Here is a 22,793-nt window from a genome sequence, read left to right on the forward strand (position 1 = left end):
CCACCTGTACTTAAAGGGGTGGGACTATGGGTGCAACAGGATGACAGGCCTTAGTCTTGCAGCTGCAGAGAGGAAGAAGTCAGAGTTTCCCTCAGCTGTCCCTGTGCGGGGTGCGGGGGTGGGGGGGGGAGGGGGGGAGGGGCAGCCCTCAAATAACTCCGGGAAGGAAGAGGGGGTGGAGTGAAAGGGGTGCAGGAGGAAGTAAGGGGGCACTTCGGTGCCCTCTAGGAGCTTCTCCGAGTTGGCACGCTGCCCTCCCTAGATGCCTCAAACACCGATGCCTGTCTCCCAGGCTCAAACCTCAGAATACTTTGACACAACTCCTTTGGGCCAAGGCAAGCCGGCCTCTGTGATTCCTTTATCCAAGAGTGGGCATTTCTGTGTCACTTCTCTGGGCCCTTTGGTAATCATGCCCACACGCCTCTTGGGGTGCCTGTAACCTGCACCCATCCTCCTAACCTCATCCCAAGGTCAGGAGGAGCCTTTAATCCCAGTCTCACATTTATAAGGCTCTTCAATTTTGAACGTAAAAAATATGTCTTGGGGACACGTGGGTGGTTCAGTGGGTTAAGCTTCCGACTCTTGATTTCTGCTGAGGTCATGATCCCAGGGTTGATGAGATGCCTCCCCCACCCCCGCCCCCCCAGATGGGCTCTGCACTGACAGAGCAGAGCCTGCTTGGGATTCTTGCTTTCTCTCTCTCTGAATAACCAAATAACATTTTTTAATGCCTTAAATAAAATAAAATATAAATATATGAATGCCTGTAGGCATTTGGTGACTATCACTGTATTATTGCTTTGTTTGTGCTAAGAGTTTTCATTTGTTGGGGCACCTGGGTGGCTCAGTCGGTTAGGCGTCTGACATGACTCAGGTAGGCTCCATGCTGGCAGTACTGGGCCTGCTTGGGATTCTCTCTCTTTTCCTCTCTCTGTGCCCAGTTTGTGCTTTGTGTCTCTTACTCTCTCTCAAAGTAAATAAACTAAAAAAATTAAATAAATAAATAATTGTTAAATAGAAATATTTAAAATACATTAAATATTGGGGCAGCTGCCTAGCTCAGTCACTAGAGACTGGACTCTTGATCTGAGGGTTGTAAGTTCAAGCCCCATGTTGAGTGTAGAGATTACTTAAAAAATAAAATCTTAATAAATAAATAAAATATACTAAGTATTTTTAAAACCATCTGTCTTTTTTTAACATTTATTTTTAAGAGAGTGCAAGTGAGGGAGAGGCAGAGAGAGGGGGACAGGGGATCCAAAGCAGGCTCTGTGCTGACAGGTTGACAGCAGTGAGCCTGATGTGGGGCTCAAATTCACCCGCGAGATTATGACCTGAGCTGAAGTCAGATGCTCAACCAACTGAGCTACCCAGGTACTCCTAAAACCATCTATCTTTTTTTTAAAACCATTTATCTTAGTATTTAATTTTGTAATATACCAGACATCCCCAAAATGGACATGATTGAGGTTCCTCTCAAACCTCTGAGATGTGTCTCCAAACTAGCATCTCATTCTTTCCAAAGCACAAGGAAACTTGCTCCTATAACCATATGGCAGGATCTTTAATCCCCACTCCCTTCAGACACAGAAGTTTCCACATCTTGAAAAGCTCTCTCCTGGATACTGCTGCAGTCTTGAATGATTTCCTTCATATCCCCCTTTTCTGTCAAGCCAAGGTTTTTCAACAGCTGTCTGCATTCCTTCACCAGTCTTTTTTTTTTTTTTTTTTTTAGTTTTTTTTTAAAGTTTATGTATTTATTTTGAGAGAGTGAGCATGGGGGAGGGGCAGAGAGAGAGAATCCCAAATCCCAAGCAGGCTCTGAAGTGTCAGTGTGGACTTGGGGCTCAAACTCATGAACCTTGAGATCATGACCCGAGCCAAAATAGAGAGTTGGACGCTTAACCGACTGAGCCACCTAGGCACCCCCTTTTAAAGTTTTTTTTTTTTTATGATTCATTTAAGTAATCTCTACCCAACATGGGGTTTGATCTCATGACCTCCAAGATCAAGAGTGGCATGTTCTTCTGACTGAGCCAGTCAGGCGCCTCACCTGTCATTTCTTTTTAACCCAACTGGGAAGGTGGCCTAACCCAGGCATTTAGTGCAACTTCTCCTTTAAAAGAAAAAAAAAAATTGAAGTTTAGGGGCGCCTGGGTAGCTTAGTCGGTTAAGCACCTGACTTCAGCTCAGGTCATGATCTCATGGTTCAGTTCATGAATTTGAGCCCTGTGTGGACAGTGCAGAGCCTGCTATGGATTCTCTCTCTCCCTCTCTCTGCCCCTCCCCTGCTTGCTCACACTCTCTCTCTTACTCTCAAAATAAAACAAACTTTAAAAAACAAAATGAGCATTAAAAAAAATTGAAGTTTAATGAGCATACATTGTTCTATTAGTTTTATGTGTACAATAAAAATACAGAATGCTGCATGAATCCATGTGTCATCTTTATACAGGAGCCATGTAATATTCTCTGTATGGTTCCAGTTGTAGCATATGTGCTGCTAAACTGAGTGCTGAAACTTCTCCTTAAAGGGCCCTCCTGACCTCTTTCTTCACAGTCCAGGCCTTTTCTGTGTTTTCACTGTCTTGGCTTCATGTTAGCATCGAACATAATTTGTTTCTAGAAGCTTCTTTGGCCTCGTTTTCTGGGAAGTTATGCCATCCTGAAATTCATGAATCACAGCATTGCCAAGGAACCCTGAAGTCCCAGGACATCTGTCCCTCAGCACCAACCCTACCTGTACCATCAGCTTCTGTACCTCAAAAGCAGGGAATACACTGACTTTATTTGCTCTGTTAATTCCTGCCTCTGCCCTTCCAACTGTTCAGAACAAACAAATTCTTGTTCTACGCTATAGCTCTTCACATATTTGGATCTAGTTCTCATATATTCAAACCCTCACTCAAGTTAAGCTTTTCTTTAGGCAAAAAGCCTTTCTAGTTCCTTAAACAGCTTATCATATGACATGGCTTAGAGACTCCTCATCATTCCTAACACCCTCCTATAGATTGATTCATTATATCAATCTTTCTCTTTTTTTTTTTAAGATTTTATTTTAAGGTAATGTCTACACTCAACGTGGGGCTTGAACTCACAACCTGGAGGTCAAGAGCTGCGTCCTCCACCTACTGAGCCAGCCAGCCACCCCCATTGTATTAGTCTTTTAAAACAGCTTCCAGCACATAGAGAGGCAGTAACAAGGGCTCTGGAGTTACACAACCCAAGTTTGAATCCAGTCTTCACAACTTACTAGTTGGGTGGCCCTAAGTGATGTAATGTTCTTGAGCTTCAATTTCCTCATCGTTAAAATGGGGCTAAAAAAGGGGCACCTGGGTGGCTCAGTGGGTTAAAAGCCAACTTCGGTTCAGGTCATAATCTCGCAGTTCAAGGGTTCGAGCCCCACATCGAGCTGTGTGCTGACAGCTCATAGCCTGGACCCTGCTTCTGATTCGGTGCTTCCCTCTCTCTGCCCCCACTCCGTTTGTGCACACTCCCTCTCTCTCTCTCTCAAAAATAAATAAAAACATTAAAAATTTTTTTAATGTGGCTAAAAAGTAAAAATAATAAAAATAAGGTAAAATGGGGCTAATAACTGTAAGGGTAGTTGAGCGAATTAAAAGACATCAACTATGTGATGCCTATGACTGGCAATCATCGATTTATTCATTCAGTAAACATTTATTGAATACCTACTTTGTGCCAGGTATTATTTTTGGCACTGGGGATACACCAGGAGACAAACAGATCCCTGCCCATGGCACTTACATTCTTGTGGGAGGAACAGGCAATAAACATGATAAATGAGTAAGATATATAGAATATTAGATCGTGATAAGAATTTTCCAAATTTTTGGTTCTGCATCCTTTTTGATTAACAATACCACCTTTAGGGGTGCCTGGGTGGCTCAGCTGATTAAGTGTCCAACTTCAGCTCAGGTCATGATCTCACAATTCATGGGTTTGAGCCCAGCATCAGGCTCTGTGCTGACAGTTCAAAGCCTGGAGCCTGCTTCAGAGTCTGTCTCCCTCTCTCTCTGCCCCTCCCCCACTCATGCTTTGTGTCTCTCTGTCTCTCAAAAATAAATGTTTAAAATTAAAAACAAAACAAAACAAACCAATTCCACCTTTAAATAATTTCTCTCTGCTTGCATTTTACTGTAAGTATTCAAGGGAAACCAGGCTGCTTCCTCAACACTTTGCATAGAAATTTCTTCAGCCAGCTGGGTCACCTGGCTGGCTCAATCCGCAGAGCATGCGACTCTTGATCTTGGGGTTGTGAGCCTGAGCCCCACATTTGAGCCCCAAATATCCAATTTGAGTCCCAAATATCACTCTCAAGTTTTACTTTCCACCAACCACCAGGATACAAACACAATTCAGCCAAGCTCTGTGTCACTTTATATCAAGGATCTCTTTTTTCCTCCAGTTTCCAATTAACATGTCCCTCATCTCTGTCTGGGACCTAGTCAGGGTGACTTTTACCCTCCATATTTCTATCCATATTCTGTTCCTTACCACTTAGGTAATTTAAAGAGATTGAGATCTATACAGCTCTCTCCTGCTGAGCCTTCCCAAGAACCATCTTAACAGTCCGTTCGCAACAATGTTGCTTTTTCTAGCATGCATCTCTGGCCTCTGCCCCAGTTCTAAAGCCACTTCTACATTTTTAGGTATTTGTTTTAGCAGCACCCCAACTTCTCGGTGTCAGCTCTCTGTCTTAGCCCATCTGCTACAAGAAAATACCACCAATTGGGCAGATTTACTGCTCATAGTTCTAGCAGCTGAGAAGCCCAAGGTCAAGGTACCAGCATGGTCACCTTCTGGTGAGGGTCCTCTTTTTTGTTCACCACCACATTTTCTTACTGTGTCCTCTCATAGTAGACAGGGAGGGATCTCTCTGGGGCCTCTTTTATAAGGCACTAGTCCCATTGAGGGCGCCATCGCATGGGCTTAACATCGCCCAAAGGCCCACCTTTTAATATTATCATCTTTGGGGGTTATGAAATCAACATATGAATTTAGGGGACAGGGGACACAAACATTCATACCATAGCAACTTGGCTCCTGCATGTGCTAGCAGTTTCATCTTGAGCAAGTTATCTAACCTACCTATGACCCAGTTTCCTCAATTATAAAAGGAAGACAAAAAGAACACCTACTTCCTAGAGGTGTGGTGAGGGTTAAATGAGATAATACATGTGAAATGCTTAGAGCAGTGCCTCCTAGAGGTGAGTACTCTATAAAAGTCGGATATTACCATTTTGAAAACCAAACATCTGCCTGTTCTGCACTACTTCCACTACCTTTCATAACTCCTCAAAGATTTCCAAGAACATCATAGGCCCATTCCTAAATGTACTTAATGCTCTAGGATGTGATTTAAATTAAATTTTTTTAATTAATGTTTATTTATTTTTGAGAGAGAGAGAGAGACAGAGCATGAGCAGGGAAGGGGCAGAGAGAGAGAGGGAGACAGAATTGGAAGCAGGCTCCAGGCTCCGAGCTGTCAGCACAGAGCCCAACGCGAGGCTCGAGCTCATAAACCACGAGATCATGACCTGAGCCAAAGTGAGATGCTCAACTGACTGAGCCACCCAGGTGCCCCTAGGATGTGACTTATATGGACCTGGACACTTAAATTCACTGGACTAATTGGAGTATAAACTCATTTTTTTAATTTTTTTTTTTTAATTTACATCCAAGTTAGCATGTAGTGCAACAATGATTTCAGGAGTAGATTCCCTAATGCCCCTTACCAATCCAGTAACCCTCTTTTTGTTCTCCACATTTAAGAGTCTCTTATGTTTTGCCTCCCTCCCTGTTTTTATATTATTTTTGCTTCCTTTCCCTTATATTCATCTGTTTTGTATCTTAAAGTGCTCATATGAGTGAAGTCATATGATATTTGTCTTTCTCTAATTTCACTTAGCATAATACCCTCTAATTCCACCCACGTAGTTGCAAATGGCAAGATTTCATTCTTTTTGATTGCCAAGTAATACTCCACTGTGTGTGTGTGTGTGTGTGTGTGTGTGTGTGTGTGTGTACATATACATGGATACTCCCCATGGCTGTCTGGATTCTTTCATTTGTGTATCTGACCTCTCTTTCCAAGTAGGCAGTATGCTCCTTGAAGTTCAAGGCATCTACCAACCTTGAACTTAGAATAGAAAACAAAGCCAGCAATTAACTAAAACCTCCAAGATCACTTTTAGAACGTAAATATTTTTAATTTTTCCCACCTCTTTGCCTTCCTTTCCTTTGCTCAACATCCTTTTTCACACTCAGGCTTCTATTTCACTCCTCATTAATCCCAAAGGCTGCACACAGAGGGAGTACAGCAGAGGGCACAGCAGAGAGACCAAGGGACCAAGGTCCAAGTGGAAGAAGGGCCTTTTTATGGCCAACCCTGCTGTGGTTCCAGTTTTGAAAATATCAAAACTGATGCCAGCAACAAATGTCATGGACAGAAAACTGTTTCGTACCATTTGTAGAGAGCAGAGAGTAGTAAGGATCCAAATGTACACTCTCTCCAGAGCCAAATTGCCTAGGCTCAAGGCCTTGTTTCATCATTTACTAGATCCGTGATCTCAGGCAAAATACTTAACCTGTGCTTGAGTTTCCTTATCTGTAAAATGGGAGTAATCATAGTTTCTACTTCCCAAGATTGTGAGGATTAAAACAGCAAATACATGAAAAGTGCTTAGATCTGTGCCTGAAGTGTGAAAAAAGCTCAAAAAGTATTTGCTATTGTTGTTGTTTATTAATATTACCTATCAGTGCCACAGGAATAACAGCCCACATAAATAAGAAATATCTTCTGTGACTAATCATAATTGTTCTGAACTACAGAGCACTTCCTAGATGCTCATCGTGCATTAACGCCCTAAATGTTCATGACAACCTTAAAAGGGAGTTGCACTATTAACTCTGCTTCACAAATGAGAAGCAGAGAGGTTAAGTGATTTTCTCAAGGTCACAGAGCCAGCAAGTGGCGAAGGCACATTTATTCGTTTATTTACCATATATTGGGTTCTTACTGTGTCTTAGTAGGAGAGAAACCCCGTGGGTGCAAAGGTAAACATTCTAGGCCCCAACCTACAGGAAGTTTCAGTTTCTAGAGAAGGGGCGGGGCGGGGGCGGGAAAGAGGAGTAAACAAATAGTTATAACACCGTGTGGTAATTGCTATAATAGAGGCTCACGACAAAAAGTGCTGCCTGATCTCAGACACTGGGACAAGAAAAGTACTGAGAGTTTAAGGGTCCAAAGGAAAGACAAGACAGTTACGGAATAAGCAGTTGTCCTCTGGCCAACGAGTCCTGTTAACAAACGTGTCACGGAAGAGACCGAACAAAGCCGAGTTCAAAGTGGAGGCGGACAGCCTAGCCGAGGGCGGGTCTGACGGGTCCCGGCAGGGCCGGAAAGGGGTTAAGGAGGGAGGGTGGGCGGGGCGAGAGCGCTGATTGGCAGGGGTGGGGCCAGGCTCGTCACCCGCCCTCTCCCTCCGCCCGGCTCTTCCAACCCCTGGGCTGGCCGGGGTACCGCCCGGGCGAGGGCCGGGGAGCTGGGCCGAGCCTCCTATCCCCCTCCCCCGCTCCCCCGCCGCGTCCCGCCGGCTGGACGCGCAGGAGAAGTTGAGCCGCGCCCGGGCCGGCCCTGGGGGCTGACCGTCGGCAAAGTTTGGCTCGAAGAGGAAGTGGCTTCAAGCCCCGGCAGGTGGCGGCCGGGCCTGGACAGGGGCTCTCGCGGCCTGCGGACGGGCTCTAGGCGAGGGCGCGCTCCAGCGCCGGGCCTCGAACCGATTCCCGGGGCTTCGAAGCCGGCCTCGGGATAGAGCGCGGCAGAGAGCGCGGCGGCGGCGGGGGGGAAAACAACTCCGAAGTTGGCGAGAGGCACCGCCCCTGCTCCCGGACGGCCGCCGCCTCCCCGCCCCCAGCCCTGGCATCCAGAGCACCCGTGGGGGAGCCCGGGCCATGCAGCCCCCTCGGGGAAGCGGCAGTGGGGAGCCTGGACGCTCGGAGCGGCGCCGCCTTCCCACTGGATAGACGACTGAAGCTCCGGGACTCTTCCTGCACCCCCGGACGACTCAGGATGCTGCCCACCACTCTCCTCCTCCTCCTCCTAGGTGAGAAACCGAAACAAGACTACTAACCCGGCACCCCGCCCCTGGGGCTGTCAGAGTCCGCGCGCTCTAACTCTTTTGCCGTCCCCCACCTCCCCTGCCTGGCGGTGCACCCCAGCGCCTGCCGCCGCATCCGAAGCTCCCTCCCCAACCTCCGGGAAGCTTCGAGCCACTCCCCTCAGCCCTCATCCTCCTTCAGGCTTCCTTAGATCGGCGTGCCTACCCCATCGGCCGTGCTGCTGTGGCTTCCTTCGAGGTCACACACCGCATCCTCCCCTGCTCCACTGCCCCTTTCCCATAAACTACCCGGAAATCCCAGATGGCTCCTTTCCTCCTTGAGTTACTCAGGTGAAGAAAACTAAGGGCGATTAACTCTCCTGTCCTTTCCTGCTCTTCCTCTAGGAGGCGCTGTGGCCTATCCAGACCGGATCATTTTCCCAAATCCTGGTGCGTAAAGGATGCCCCTGGGGCCCCAAGGGTTTGGTAGTGAGAGAAGACCCTTGAGAAGGATTCTCTCTTCCCTAAATTCCTCTGGCACCTACGGTAGTTTTAGAGTGGAGATCATCCACCCTTATTTTACAAACGGGGAAACATCCAGTGTGAGCTCTCACCTGGTAGTTACGTACTATTTTGTTTTTCCAAATATCCATGCTTGGTCTCCCTAGCTGCAATGTAGTCTCCCTGATAGTAGAGGCAGTATTTCCTGCTCCTCCTGGTCCAGTGGCTGGCACAAAGCCAACCTCAGATTGTTTCTGGTGTTGATACTTAAGGTGAAGCTATAACGAGTGTGAGAAGGAAGGGGGCCAGCTGAAGACTGATTTTAAAGTGTGTGTATGTGTGGTTGGAGAAGGGCAGTTTCTCTGCTCCTTCTTGAAGAGCTCAGACCCTTAGAAGCCTCAAGCCTGGGGGCAGGGGCTGTGACAGTAATGGGCTCTCAACCAGTGTCCCTACCTTCCTCACTCTCCAGCCTGTGAGGACCCCCCGGCAGTGCTCTTGGAAGTGCAGGGTACCTTACAGAGGCCCCTGCGGGACAGCCGCAGCTCACCTGCCAACTGCACGTGGCTCATCCTGGGCAGCAAGGAGCAGACTGTGACAGTCAGGTGAGAAACGGGACAAGACCCTATTACCCTCCCTCCCCTAACCCTCTCCACCATGGGAAAGCCTTCAGGAATCACTTCTTCATGGAATTTCCATTCCTGTCAACAGAGGAAAGAGTAGGATTTGATTTGGCCTGGTCTTCCCTAAAAACCTGGCTTATTCTGGGCCACAGTAAATTGGAGGTGAGCTGGGGCAGACATCTAGCTTGGATTCTAGTCATCTCTGAAGGACAGCAGTCACTCTAGAAACAGTCCTTGGGCTCCAATATGGCTGCCCTGAGGAGTCCTTCAGTCCATTGCACATCCTTGCCTGGGCTTCAAAAGCTATTCCTAATTAGCTTAGAACCTTCCTCAGCCTCCCGAGATGTTTTAAACGGTACAGGTCTCTCCTCAGTCTCCTCTGACCTTGAGCCATAAGATTGGGACCCATGTTAAGTACCTGGCTACTTGCTTCACAGAGTTCACTCTCCATGAATTTCTCCTGAAAGGAGTAGGTGAAGGGAGAGGGCAGTCTGGGGAGAGCCTGAGGGATCAGAATGCCATGCTGCCACGAGCCTCTGTTAGGACTATTGCCATTGACTACAAAGGAATTTGGCTGAGTTCATTTGGCTGTTTGGATTGTGGATGAGCAGGGGTTTGTGCTTCTTGGGGTACAAGGGGCCTGACGGCACTGGGAGAGGAAGAAACCAGTGGTGGTCACGAATATCTCACATCCTGCCTTCTTCCACCCATCTAGGTTCCAAAAACTGCGCCTGGCCTGTGGCTCAGAGCGCTTAATCCTGCGCTCCCCTCTCCAGCCACAGATCTCCCTGTGTGAGGCACCAGCCAGCCCTCTGCAGCTGCCTGGGGGCAATGTCACCATCACCTACAGCTATGCTGGGGCCAGAGCACCCGTGGGCCAGGGCTTCCTGCTCTCCTACAGCCAAGGTATGCTGTACGCTGTCCATGGGACTAGAAGAACAGATAATAGAAGCCCCAGGGAGGAGGGGAGGATCCTACCAACTCTGGTGCTTCATGGTGTCTTCTCCATGATGTCTCTGCAGATTGGCTGATGTGCCTGGAGGAGGAGTTCCAGTGCCTGAACCACCGCTGTGTGCCCTTGGCCCAGCGCTGCGACAGGATCGATGCCTGTGGCGATGGCTCTGATGAGGCAGGTTGCAGCTCAGACCCTTTCCCTGACCTGACCCCAGCCCCTGTCCCCACCCCACCCTGCAATCATACCTTGGAAGACTTTTACGGGGTCTTCTCTTCCCCTGGATACTCACACCTGGCCTCAGGCTCCCACCCCCAGTCCTGCCTGTGGCTGTTGGACCCCCATGATGGCCGGCGCCTGGCGGTGCGCTTCACGGCCCTGGACCTGGGCTATGGAGATGCAGTACATGTGTATGATGGCCCTGGGCCTCCCAAGACCCCTCGGCTACTGCGCAGCCTCACCCACTTCAGCAATGGCAAGTCTGTTACCGTGGAGACGTTGTCTGGCCAGGCCATCGTGGCCTACCACACAGTTGCTTGGAGCCATGGTCGGGGCTTCAACGCCACCTACCATGTGCGAGGCTACTGCTTGCCTTGGGATCGGCCCTGTGGCTTAGGCACTGGCCTGGGGGCTAGTGAGGGCCTCGGTGAGCGCTGCTACAGTGAGGCCCAGCGCTGTGATGGCTCATGGGACTGTGCCGACGGCACGGATGAGGAAAACTGCCCCGGCTGCCCACCTGGACACTTCCCCTGTGGGCCTGCCGGCACAACCAGCACCACAGCCTGCTACCTGCCCGCTGACCGCTGCAACTACCAGACTTTCTGTGCTGATGGAGCAGACGAGAGACGCTGCCGGCACTGCCAGCCTGGCAACTTCCGCTGCCGGGATGAGAAGTGCGTGTATGAGACATGGGTGTGCGACGGGCAGCCAGACTGTGCCGACGGCAGCGATGAGTGGGACTGTTCCTATGCCCTGCCCCGCAAGGTCATTACAGCTGCGGTCATTGGCAGCCTGGTGTGCGGCTTGCTACTGGTCATTGCCCTGGGCTGCACCTGCAAACTCTATGCCATTCGCACCCAGGAGTACAGGTCAGTGAGGGTGCAGCCAGCTGCAGGGGCGGGGGGCTGAGGGGAAGACCCTGAGGGTGCCCACACTGGGGACAGGCTCTGGTGACCTGCTTCTGGGTTGGCTCCTGGAGTTGTCCAGCTTGGGGATGGGGGTGCTCCTCTGAGGAAAGGACAGGTCTAGATCCTGAAGGCAATCTCCAAGAAGGAGGGGAACCTCGCATGGCTCTTGGGAAAGCCAGGGCATACATAGCTCAGTGGTCTTGGCCTGGGTGTGGAGGGAAAAGACGTGTCCAGGCTAGGACAGGCTGCTCTGGCCGGCACCACCTGTGACTGAGCTGCCCTTATTCCTTCCAGCATCTTCGCGCCCCTGTCCCGGATGGAGGCTGAGATTGTGCAGCAGCAGGCCCCACCCTCCTATGGGCAGCTCATTGCCCAGGGTGCCATCCCACCAGTAGAGGACTTCCCTACGGAGAACCCTAATGATGTAAGTGACCTCCCGGCCCAGTACTTCCCGCTTCCCAGCCTCCGTGGCCCTGCGCCTGTACCATTCTTCTTTGAGGCTCCTGGCCCTCCCCACCTCCCTGACTCTGATGTCTGCCTCCTCTCCTTGCAGAACTCAGTGCTGGGCAACCTGCGTTCTCTGCTACAGATCTTGCGCCAGGATATGACTCCAGGGGGTGCCTCAGGTGCCCGCCGCCGCCAGAGGGGCCGCTCTATGCGCCGCCTGGTGCGCCGTCTACGCCGCTGGGGCCTGCTTCCTCGAACCAACCCCCCAGCCCGGAACCCAGAGACCAGATCCCAGGTCACACCCTCTGCTGCTCCCCTTGAGTCCCTAGATGGCAACACAGGTCCGGCCCGTGAGGGCGGGGCGGAAGGTGGGCAGGATGGGGAACAGGCACCCCCACTGCCCATCAAGGCTCCCCTCCCATCTACCAGCACATCTCCAGCCCTCCCTACCATCTCTGAGGCCCCAGGGCCACCGCCCTCCATGTCCCCAGAGTCATCACTGCTGTCGGGAGTGGTGCAGGCCCTGCGAGGCCGCCTTCTGCCCAGCCTTCGGCCCCCAGGACCAACCCGGACCCCACCTGAACCCCACACAACAGTCCTGTCCCCAGAGGATGAGGACGATGTGCTTCTGGTGCCACTGGCTGATCCAGGGGTCTGGGTAGTCGAAGCAGAGGATGAGCCACTGCTTGCCTGAGGTGACCTAGCTCCCTTGGGGGCTTTGGTCACAGTGACAACCCTTTAGAGGGCAACTCAGCTTCCCTTTCGCTACTTCCCTCCCTGACCCTCTGTCTGAGGGGACTTGGCAGGCCTCCTGTGACCCTGTGTAGCTGCTGTAAAATTAGGTATCCCTCAGGAAGGGAGAGGGCTCACACAGAGCTCCCTCCGCACATGCCCAGAGACCACCGTTTCTCTACCACCACTGTCTTCCCACACCACCACTCAGGTGGCTGTTTTTAAAAAGTAAATTTCTTAAAGGGTCACAGGCCCGGACACTCCATCCTTACCAAACCCCTACCCCAAAGTGGCCTTTCAGCACCAGAATGTCAATTGGCTGGAGATCTCCAGCACCCAAGGGAAGGATTTGGGCAGGGCCTGAAGTTTTGCCGACTGTGATCCTTCCTGCAGGGCCTGGCTCATAAAAAGAGCACAAAAACTGCTTTTGTCCCATAGCTAGGTCATTGCCCAGCAAGTCAAGGTTGAAAATAAAAGAACCAGAAATTTAAGATTTTTGTAAATGAGCTATAACCTGAGCCCTGTCTCTACCCATCTCAGCTTACGCTCCCCTCACCTTGCCCCTCCCTGTGAAGGTCTCTGCTCTGCCCTCGGAACCCTGCCCTCTTCCTACTTCTTCTAACCACATACCCTTGGTTTTTACACCACTCTAGGAACCCTAAGGACTGACCCTCTCCACCACTTGCACCTACTACCTGGGGCTCAGCCCTACGGTGACTGACACCAGGGGTCAGCACCAAGCCTCTTTACTCACCACCAGTCCAGAAGTCTAGTGAGCCAGCTGGGCACTGTAGTGGGAATGTTCCCATTCATGGAGTACTCCCAGAGCACAGATCATAGAAGCAGAATGTCCCTAGGGGAACGCAGGAGCCTTAACTCCTGGACCCCCACCAAGCAGTTACAGTCTGTCCTGCGCAAGATAGGTGAACTCTTGGCCAGGATGCCTCAAAGCAGGCAAAAATAAGTTGAAAGAAAAAAATCAAACATCTGGGGTGTGAAGATGCTGGCATCACTTTGACCAAATCCAAAAAGGTCTGCCTAGAAGAGGGCCCAAACTAGACTCTAAAGAACGTGGTCCATAGGTGGAATAGAGTTGTGGATTCTAGGAACAGTGAGAATCCACAGGATAAAACTAAGCAGATGTGAGGGCTAGGGCTGCAGGCTGAACCCCAGACCTCCTAAGAAAAGAGGCAGGAGTGTAAGCAGTGGCCAGAGTTGAAGAGCTAGAGTGGGTGATGGAGGAGGGAATAACCTGGAGAAATGTTGGAGCCCAGCCTCTGGTAAGTGAGGTGACAGAAGCCGTCCCAGAGTTTGAAACGAAAACTGGGACAAGGGATACAGAAGGCGTCTATGGGGGTGGCATGGAGCTGAGGCATTCCCGAACAGAAGCAGACTCTCCTCAGGCTCGCCCTCACCCTTCCTGGCCGGCCTGGTCTAGCCCCAGCCTCTGGCGGAAGGGCCCTGGTAATTACAGCCTGTCTGTGTCTGTGCCCACATCCGCACACCCAGCACCAACCGCATGTTTCCTCCTCTCAGTGAGCAAGAGCCTAGGGAAGTGGCAGAGAGTGAATATGGTATAGTCCTGGATTGAGGGATCTTGGGAAAGACCGAGATTCCTTTGACTCCAGACCCTCTCCAGCGATTGGGGAAGGGACTTCAGAGATCCCCATCCTTGCATACCCTTCTCCCTTTGGGTCTTCCTTCCCTAGTGCTAACAGTCCCTGGGTTCCCCTAGTGAAAGGCCCAGGGAAGCAGGGAATGCTGATTTTCCTTCCACACCTCCCCATCTCCTGGTCTGCACCCTCTCCCTTGCTCCTCTCCTTCAGCTGACAGCCTCATCACTTGTCCTGCTCCAGACCTTTGACCTCCTGGTGTTATTTGTAATTTGTGGACAAAGACATGGTAAAAGAATGCTCCTCAGGGTGGAATGCTTCAGGAAGCCAGAGGGAAGACCTGAGGGTAGAGTTCACTGGGAAGGGCTGTGTGTCCTGAGCCTGAAATAAGTTTCTCTAGGTGCTGGGTGTATGCTCTAGAAGGTGCAAAGGGTAATGCTACTTTTGTCAGCCACAGAGAAGCCCCAGGTTGGTGGGAAGAGGGGACTTAGCCTTGTACAGGCAACATGGGAAACTCAGAAGGTCCCACCCAGGAGAGGTGGGGAGAGGGTGGGGAACTGGGGAGCAGTCACTCAAGTTTATTTGCACCAAGCCCTATGGAAAAAGAAACAAAGCCACCTCACATCCTATCAGGACAGAGACAACACTATCCAAAGTGCCCAGTACTGGGGCGTGGGACTCCTGTCAAAGCTCTCAGTGCAGAGGAGGGAGGTGTCTCAGCATGAGATGGAGATCAGGCTGGGAATCTGAAATAACAGCACATACTAGCATTGAGTCCTTAAGAATCTGGGACTGAACCAAGCTCCAGACCCTGCTGGGAGGGGAGAGGGACCCCTAGCCACACTGCCTGAGGTTGTGGGAGCACCAGATAGTTGGGCAACCTGCTGAGTGCCAGATCCTTTTTCATGTGTAGTGAGCCCTCAAAACAAGGCTGTGCCATGGGCATCATAATCCCAATTCACAGGTTTGGAAGCAGTTTCATAGGAATTAGGAGACTAGCCCAGTATCTACACAGAGGCAGATTTAAACCTGGATTGGTTCAGTTCCAAATTTCACCCTTGCCCCTTGCCCCACTATTCCACAGACTCTCCCGTGGAGGAGAGCCAACATTTCTCAGGTTATTCCCTCCTTCACTTCTTACTAGTGGGACAAGAGAGATAGTGGTTCAAGGTGAAACCCAGCTGGCTCCTGTGACCCAAAGCACAGTCAATGGTAATGGTCAATAATCCTTCCTGGGGTCTGCAGCCCCCGTCTCACTCTTATATGGTATCATAGAAATTAATCCAACCACCTAAGTGGGTTTTCCAGATACATGAGGCTCACCCCTTTACAATATAAAACTTTTAAAACTCATTTTGTAAGGAAATCATTCTAAACCATCTTCAGCACATCTGCAATAGAACACACATTTTTCCAGATGGCTGAGGATCATTCATAGAAACCAATGGCTTCTCTATAACAATGTTTTCAGAAGCTGTAACAGTGTCAGGGAAGCTGTTCGCCTTTTTGCCAAAATGCTCTTAGACGACTTTTTAAATGCTTATGACACCTTTAAAGTGTTTTGTGGTGTTGTTGCCCTTGCTACTGGGTGATCAGGGGTCACTTGCTACTCTAATGTTCTGTAATTTCCTGTAATGAGTATAGGAACACATAGACACATACTGAAATTGTAAATAAGGACAAGGGAAGCTGTGATTGAAGCCTGGAGAGTCTATCCAATGAGTAAAGTATGTAAGTACTGTAGTTGCTCAGGGGTCCCTTCTGATCCCCCTAGACCCCAAACGTTGCCCCGTAGTAGATCTCCGGTCAGTGAAGTGTTACTGCACATTAGTCCATGATTACTATTTGTCTCTTCCATTGGAGGAGTCCCCTGAAGATTACAATACAGACTGTTCCAAATAATAGAAGACAGTTGGAATATTTAAGACAAAGAAGGCAGCAAGGCAGATGAAAAACAGTCTTTGGCATTGGAAGAACCAGGGTGGGAATCCTGGTGTCCCCATTTTCCAGCTGATGGTTGATTTGGGGACAGGCTACCCCCCTACCACTCTAAGCCTTCAGGTCATGAGAATGACAGGAGATAATGCAGGAAGCTGCTTCACACAGCACCTGGCAAACATGGGGTGAGGAGGAGCCAGAAAATCAGAAGGTATGTTTGGGTGCTTGCAGCGTTGGGAAGAAAGATAAGAACTGATCTGAAGGGAAAGGGCCTTTCCACACGAAAAAGGATCTGGCACTCAGGGAAAAGGAAGCTGGCAGAAAAGGAGCAGTAAAGGAGAGGTGCCATGCTGGCTTCCCACAAAGACGCAGACATCATCGTGTAGTCCAGGAGGCCTGGTGGTGCCCTGGAGAGTGTGGAGAGGGGGCTGACACTTGGGACTGGGAACTTCTAGAGGGCTAAGCTCTGTGTACTAACACCAGGTTGGTGGGCCTGGCAGGGAGGGAGAGAAGGGGAGCCCACATGGTTCGCATCCACCTAAACGTAGTGACAGAATGAAGCTGCCCAAACAAGGCAGCCATCTCCCCTTCCTTAGCGCCCCCATCTGCCTAGGGGCCCAGCTGGGAAGTGGCTACTCTGGTGTGTCTTAACCCAGAAGGGGTGGTATGGGAAAGGAGAGGGTGATGGGGAAGCTTGGTGCCAGGGTGACCGGTGTCTCTTGGTTTCTGCCTCCAGACCCTCCATTTAGCCACTGAGCAGCCACTCTGACCTGGACACTGGGCTGGAAGGCTGAGAGTACACAAATGACGCACAGTCCTGGTTCCTGGACTCCCAGTCCCTGGGTCCTTGCCTCCGGCCATCCTCCACTCCCTTACCCACTGACCCCTCAGCCCACTTCTCTGAATGCCTGTCTCTTTTGCTCCTCTGACTCCAGTCTGTTCAGGTCTTAGCCAGACTCCGCAGTGTGTGTGCTCCCAGAGGGAAGCCACACAAAGGAAAGGGGGGGGGGGGGGGCAGAAAGGAGGGAATCCCGCTGACATCACTGCTCATTAGCATGTGTGACCTCATCAGGGGGCGGGACAACTTCCCCAGGTGTTGGGGGGGGAATGGGGGTGGTATTTAAGGGAAAAGCTGACAGTGCTGCTGAGTGAGGGAGCGGGGACTGCAAGCGGCTGGGCTGCACACGCACGCGGATGCACACGGACCTCGACACGGACATGGACACAGACACAGAAACCACAGCACTCTGCCCCTCCGGCAGCCACCAGGCCTCCCCCCCTGGGACGCCCATACCAGGTGAGGGCTGAGCTGGGCAGGTTTCCAGCAGAAACCACGGGGGGTGGGAGCTGAAGCTCTGGTGGGGAGGTCAGAACTGGCGGCCGACAGAGCTTGAATCCAAACAGCAACTCGCGAAGTGGAGAAGCCTCCTGCTCACACCAGGACTGAGGCTGGGCTGGGCTGGGGGCTGCGGAGTGCTGCCTAAACACCCCCACCCCCCATCACTCCGGGGCTTCGCTGGGGAAACTGGTGCTTAGCCCCTAGGTCAGCCTCATTCCCATGAGGCTGGGATGGGCAGGAGGGATGGGGGAAAGGAAAGGGGCAGCCCACAAGCCTGGGAATCACAGGCTGGGGGCTACCCTGGGGACCTGTTGTAAGGGTTTCACTGGCTCGAGGAGGCCCTGGCTGCCAGCCAAGTATTGATCCTGGGCTATTTCCAGCCTCTCTCCATCCCCCTTTGTTGTGTCTGTCGTTCTTCCTCCAGTTACCCTGACCCATGCATTGTCACTCTCCCTCTCGCTCATGCTCCTGCTCTCTCCCTCTCTCCCTCCCTCCCTCTACCTCACCATGAACACAAGATTCTCTGGAACTCACGGGAAGGTCAGAGATGCAGAAGGGTTCTCACACACAGGCATGCACCGGGAGTGCTCACTTAGAGGGCCATTTGAAGAAGCAAAGAGGCGGCAATTCTCACACACCGTGGAGGGGGACCCAATGCACACATCGTAATGAGCAAAGGCCCTTCCCTCGGCATAGGCTCCCCACAAAGTTTTTTACTCTACCAGTACCCACCCCCCAGAACCTGGGCAGCAGCTTCAGCTTCTCATCCCCTGTGCCCCTCCCCAGTGTGGGGACAACCAGTGCGGAAGCAGTGGAAGGCAGGGCCTCTTGGTGGAAACAGGGGCAGCCCTCAGGGCCAGAGGCCTAGTCTGGGGGTGTGCCTGTGTGTCAGTGTGAAGAGTGAGTGGGTGTGCGAGCCTGCGCACAGGTGCCTCCCCTGCATGGGGCATGTTTTAAACAGGTTGTGGCTGGAACCACACTGGCTAAGCCTTCAGCTTAGCTCCTCAGAGCCCCACCAGTTCAGGCTTCTGAGGGAATTCAGTGTAAGAAGTCAGACCAAAGATTCTCAGCTCCTTCTGGGGCATGGTCATCAGCTGGGCCTCTGAAGCCAGAGCAGCCAGGATTGAGCCCTCTGCAGATGGCCAGGCATACCTTCACTCATAGCTTCCTTCTCTTTGCCTACCCCCCACCTCAGAAACAGATGCCACACTGCTGAAGAAGCCAGAGAAGCTGTTGGCAGGGTTGGACCGGGGTGGGCCACCACCGGCCCCAGGGGCACCCAGACGAAGAGGCAGTATGCCTGTTCCCTACAAGCACCAGCTGCGGCGTGCCCAAGCTATAGATGAACTTGACTGGCCACCTCAAGCCTCATCCTCTGGCTCCTCTGACTCCTTGGGCTCGGGGGAGGCAGCCCCCACCGAACAAGATGGCATCTTCAAGGTCATGCTGGTAGGGGAGAGCGGCGTGGGCAAGAGCACCCTAGCAGGCACTTTCGGCGGTCTCCAGGGAGATAGTGCTCATGAGCCAGAGAACCCAGGTATTTGGAGGGGAAACCCTGAAAGGGTCAAAGGCACCTGCGGACCCCTAGTCAGGGATGCAAGAGGCATGAGCAGCCCCCAGAGGCCAAAACCTAAGAGAAGTTACTTCAATGCTTTCTGTGGCAACCTCCCTGGAGGGGGTCCCTGGTGCTGGGATCTGAGGCTTCCCTGGTTACCAGGTCTCATGAGTGTTGGGGAGCCTCCTGATGGGCTCTATTCCCTGTCCTTATTTCCCAGCAGAGGATACCTATGAAAGACGCATCATGGTGGATAAGGAGGAAGTGACTCTAATTGTTTATGACATCTGGGAACAGGTAAGAACTAAGACAGGGCTGTAAGCAGGCAATGAAACCTAGGAGAGCTGGGGAGGGGCAAAGTCTGGCTGAAGGCGGGTGGCTCTGTAGGCCCTGGTTTTAATATGTACTGGGCGTATGACCTTTCATATGTGTCATCCAGAGAGCAAAGGCCCACATCAATGTGCATACCATGGCACTGAGAGCCGCTGTCTTTCCAGGATCTTCTGACCCTGAGGAAAGTTAGGATCTGAATTTGACAAACCCTGAAGCTGCAAGCCAGGCTACACACCCTGAAATTGACCCCATCCATACGTGTTTCAGCCTGGAAGAGTCTTAACTGACAGGACAAGAGCTCAGGGCTCTGGAATATCAGGGAAGGGAAATAAGTGAGGATTTATGAATATTTGGACAAAAATGGTTACCACATAGAAATGAGAGGCCAGATTACATACAGCTGAAGAGCATTCATTTTTAAGTTAAGAGCTTAAGCATATGAAAGTAGGATGGGCTACCCTAGCCTACAACCCTATCTCCCCAATTCTCCCATGCGGGGCTCACATTACAAATTACTTTCTCCTCCACAACACACTCTAGGGATGGAGATTATGCCATTAACTAACTCTGCTGTCCTAAGCAGGTGGCTTCTCCCTCACATCCAGATTCCTCATCCTTGAGATGTAGGTGGGGAACAGGTTCTCCCATGCCTCCAGCCCTGACATCCCACCACTCTCTGCCCACATGCAGGGGGACGCAGGGGGGTGGCTGCGGGACCACTGCCTTCAGACCGGGGATGCCTTTCTCATCGTCTTCTCAGTCACCGACCGACGAAGCTTCTCCAAAGTTCCAGAGACCCTACTTCGGCTCCGGGCTGAGAGGCCCCACCACGACCTCCCTGTCATCCTCGTTGGAAACAAGAGCGACCTAGCCCGCTCGCGGGAGGTCTCACTGGAGGGTGAGTATCCTGGACCTAATTAACACTTGCAATCTCAGGGGAGATTCCAAGTGACCTCTTCTCCACAGGCCCTTCTACCCTTCCAGGACAGGCTAAGGGCAGACTCCCAATACCCATGTCTAGCGCCGGAGAACCCCTTCTCTTCACTCCTCACCTCTTCGCCAAGGCCCCTTTATCTCCTTCCCTCGGCACCACCAAGACCCTCCACCTGATCCCTGCCTGTTCTCAGTTGCAAGAGATTCACCTGCTAGGACCCCTTTGTACTGCACAGCGGGCATCTCCCCAGGCCCACCCTTGCCTGGCCCCGCCCCCGGGCCCAGTGTAGCCCGCGGGCTCCTCAACCTGTCCCTTCCTGCAGAGGGCCGCCACCTGGCAGGGACACTGAGCTGCAAGCACATCGAGACGTCGGCGGCGCTGCACCACAACACGCGGGAGCTCTTCGAGGGCGCGGTGCGCCAGATCCGGCTGCGGCGGGGCCGGAGCCGTGCTGGGGGCCCGCGGCCCGAGTGGGGCAGCCCCGACGGCCCCGCGCCGCCCGCGCGCCGCGAGAGCCTCACCAAGAAGGCCAAGCGCTTCCTTGCCAACCTGGTGCCGCGCAACGCCAAGTTCTTCAAGCAGCGCTCCAGGTCGTGTCACGACCTCTCCGTGCTCTGAGCCGCGGTCGTCATGGCCACCGCGGTCGTCATGGTCACCGCGCCCTCAGCTCACCCCTTCACCCCGCCCCGCCCCCGTCCGGCTTCCTTTGTGAAGACCGTCTAGGAAACCAAAAAGTCCGAGGGCGCGCGGGTGTGGCCGCGGGGGGCGGGCCCCCTGCCCCCAGCCCCTGGTGGGCGTCGCCCCCAGCCCTGCCACCACGCGCGTGCCCTGGCTACCTCCCCGCCCAAGAGCGCCTAGAAGGCCAGGACGCAGACCTGCGGGCGGGCACGCTGCGGTCGGCGAGCGAGGCGGCTTCTGGCGGGCAGGAGGAGATACAGTTCCGTGAGCTACTTTGACTTTTATTAAGTCGCGCTTGACCACCTCTCCTGTAAAGAGACCCTAAAAGTGAGAACTGGAAAAGTGCTTGGTAGACCCCTTTACAGTTCTCTGCGCGAACACGCCTCATCTTTAAGACATCCTTAAAGGTAAAAACACTGGAGACGCTTCATTGAGACTTTTCCCAAAACGTGCTGGCTCTTATCTGCTGCACTTGTCCACTTTGCCTTTAAGAAGTTCTTAAAGGCAAAGGCCTGGAAGTGCCATTTTTCAGAATCGATTCTGTGATTTACCACTACATCATGGCACTTCCCTTTTAAGGTTATTAAAGGTAAGGTTTGGACAGACTCTTGCCTTCAGATGCCATTGTTAAGAGCTGAGCAGGCAGCACCCTGGGCCCAGGAGGCCCCAGCAAAAGAGCCACCCTTCCCTTTTCAATAAAGAACTTTTCTACTACATTTGCTCATTTTGACTCTGTTCTCAAAAGCCCTGCAGAAGGGATAGATGTAGATGGAAACTGTTAGAGACAAAACTTAGGCCCAGAGGAGCAAAGAACCTAAACCTACCTCTACAGAGGCTTCAGAACTGACTCAGTCTTGGTTGTAGTCTGTAACAAGGAGCCACAGGCCCTTAGAGATCGCTGGGTCCAACTTGTCGCTTTGTAAATGAGCAGACAACCCTGGAGAGGAGCAAGGAAATACTAGAAGTAATTTAGTGACTTAATGAAACAATGGGACCAGGTCCATAGACTCTAGACCTCATCTCCTTACACCACCTTATTCTGCAGAGTAAGCTGGAGGCTACATTTAGCACCTAGAGCTATACAGAGCTTTGTCCTGGGCTGGTTTAAGGTGGGGCCCACATCCACCAGAGAGGCCCATCAGCTGGGGCATGATGGGGACGGCCTGCACCTCCCCTGGCAGGCCTCCACCCTCCCAACTGTCACCTGCAGAGCCCGTGTGAGAACTGAAGCTGTCAGTGTCTCCCCCTGGGGACGCCCACGTCTTCTGCTGCCTGAGCCACGAGTCTGAACAAAGAGAGCAGAGGCAGCAGCTCCCCTCACCCCAGACATGCAGTATAGCTCCCTGAGTACCTGAGGGCCAGGCCTCCACTCCACCCCACTCAGGTTCCCAGAGCTTGATGGAGGAGGGATGAGATGTCTCCCGAGTCCTTGTAGCTGGTGGGAAGGAGCCAAGGGGACCAGTTCAGCATCAGTGGTTATGAGATGGTAATATGAATAATGACATTATCCTAAGGACTTTATTAATTTTTCTCTGTTAATTCTTTAAGGACCATATAAGGTATTACTACTTCTTATACTGCAGAAGAAACAGTTTAAGTAACTTGCCTGAGGTTAGTAAGCAACAGAGCAGGGATCCCACTCATGTCTGCTTGATACTTAATTTTATCCAGCTTTGTATCGGAGGTTCCCGCTCCAGTAAGGATGAGGGGAAGAAGAAGAAGGTCACTAGAATAAATGTAAGCAACATGATGGCCGGGGCCATGGGCAGTGGCTGTGGTGAAAAGGCCAGAGAAGTTACATGGCTATGGGGGAATAGGCCAGGAAACTCTAGGGACCGTGAACAGAGGCACTTCAAAATGTAAAATGCATAAAAACACACTGGGCCCATTAAAAGACAGAT

At 51.9% G+C, this 22,793-nt stretch overlaps 2 protein-coding genes, 1 long non-coding RNA gene and 1 other non-coding gene across 5 annotated transcripts in view; 2 read left to right on the forward strand and 2 right to left on the reverse strand.

Moving 5' to 3' along the window:
• The window catches only part of LOC131516944 (uncharacterized), a 37,710-nt gene extending 28,623 nt beyond the window's left edge, over positions 1 to 9,087 (reverse strand). Inside the window, exon 1 of the long non-coding RNA XR_009264299.1 lies at positions 8,350 to 9,087. This is a non-coding gene — a long non-coding RNA (uncharacterized LOC131516944). The remainder of the gene's footprint in view (positions 1 to 8,349) is intronic.
• Positions 2,411 to 2,516, reverse strand: LOC131518367 (U6 spliceosomal RNA). Its single transcript, XR_009265055.1, has one exon. It is a non-coding gene; the product is annotated as a U6 spliceosomal RNA (small nuclear RNA).
• On the forward strand, positions 7,504 to 12,993 carry LRP10 (LDL receptor related protein 10). Its single transcript, XM_058738485.1, has 7 exons — positions 7,504 to 8,129; positions 8,529 to 8,573; positions 9,094 to 9,226; positions 9,960 to 10,150; positions 10,267 to 11,284; positions 11,618 to 11,747; positions 11,877 to 12,993. Exons 1-7 carry the CDS (start codon positions 8,096 to 8,098, stop codon positions 12,462 to 12,464), a joined length of 2,139 nt encoding a protein of 712 aa, XP_058594468.1. The 5' UTR covers positions 7,504 to 8,095; the 3' UTR covers positions 12,465 to 12,993.
• Positions 12,994 to 13,143: 150 nt separating this feature from the next.
• Positions 13,144 to 21,606, forward strand: REM2 (RRAD and GEM like GTPase 2). 2 transcript variants are annotated; one of them, XM_058738495.1, is made up of 5 exons: positions 13,144 to 17,350; positions 18,588 to 18,929; positions 19,168 to 19,244; positions 19,971 to 20,178; positions 20,537 to 21,606. In XM_058738495.1, the coding sequence occupies exons 1-5, from the start codon at positions 17,248 to 17,250 to the stop codon at positions 20,830 to 20,832; spliced, it is 1,026 nt and encodes a 341-aa protein (XP_058594478.1). In that variant the 5' UTR covers positions 13,144 to 17,247; the 3' UTR covers positions 20,833 to 21,606. The 2 variants fall into 2 exon arrangements, with proteins under 2 accessions (XP_058594478.1, XP_058594479.1); XM_058738496.1 differs by having other exon boundaries at positions 19,171 to 19,244.
• Positions 21,607 to 22,793: the final 1,187 nt, after the last annotated feature.

Source organism: Neofelis nebulosa, chromosome 7 (assembly GCF_028018385.1).
Source record: "Neofelis nebulosa isolate mNeoNeb1 chromosome 7, mNeoNeb1.pri, whole genome shotgun sequence".
Taxonomy (NCBI): domain Eukaryota; kingdom Metazoa; phylum Chordata; class Mammalia; order Carnivora; family Felidae; genus Neofelis; species Neofelis nebulosa.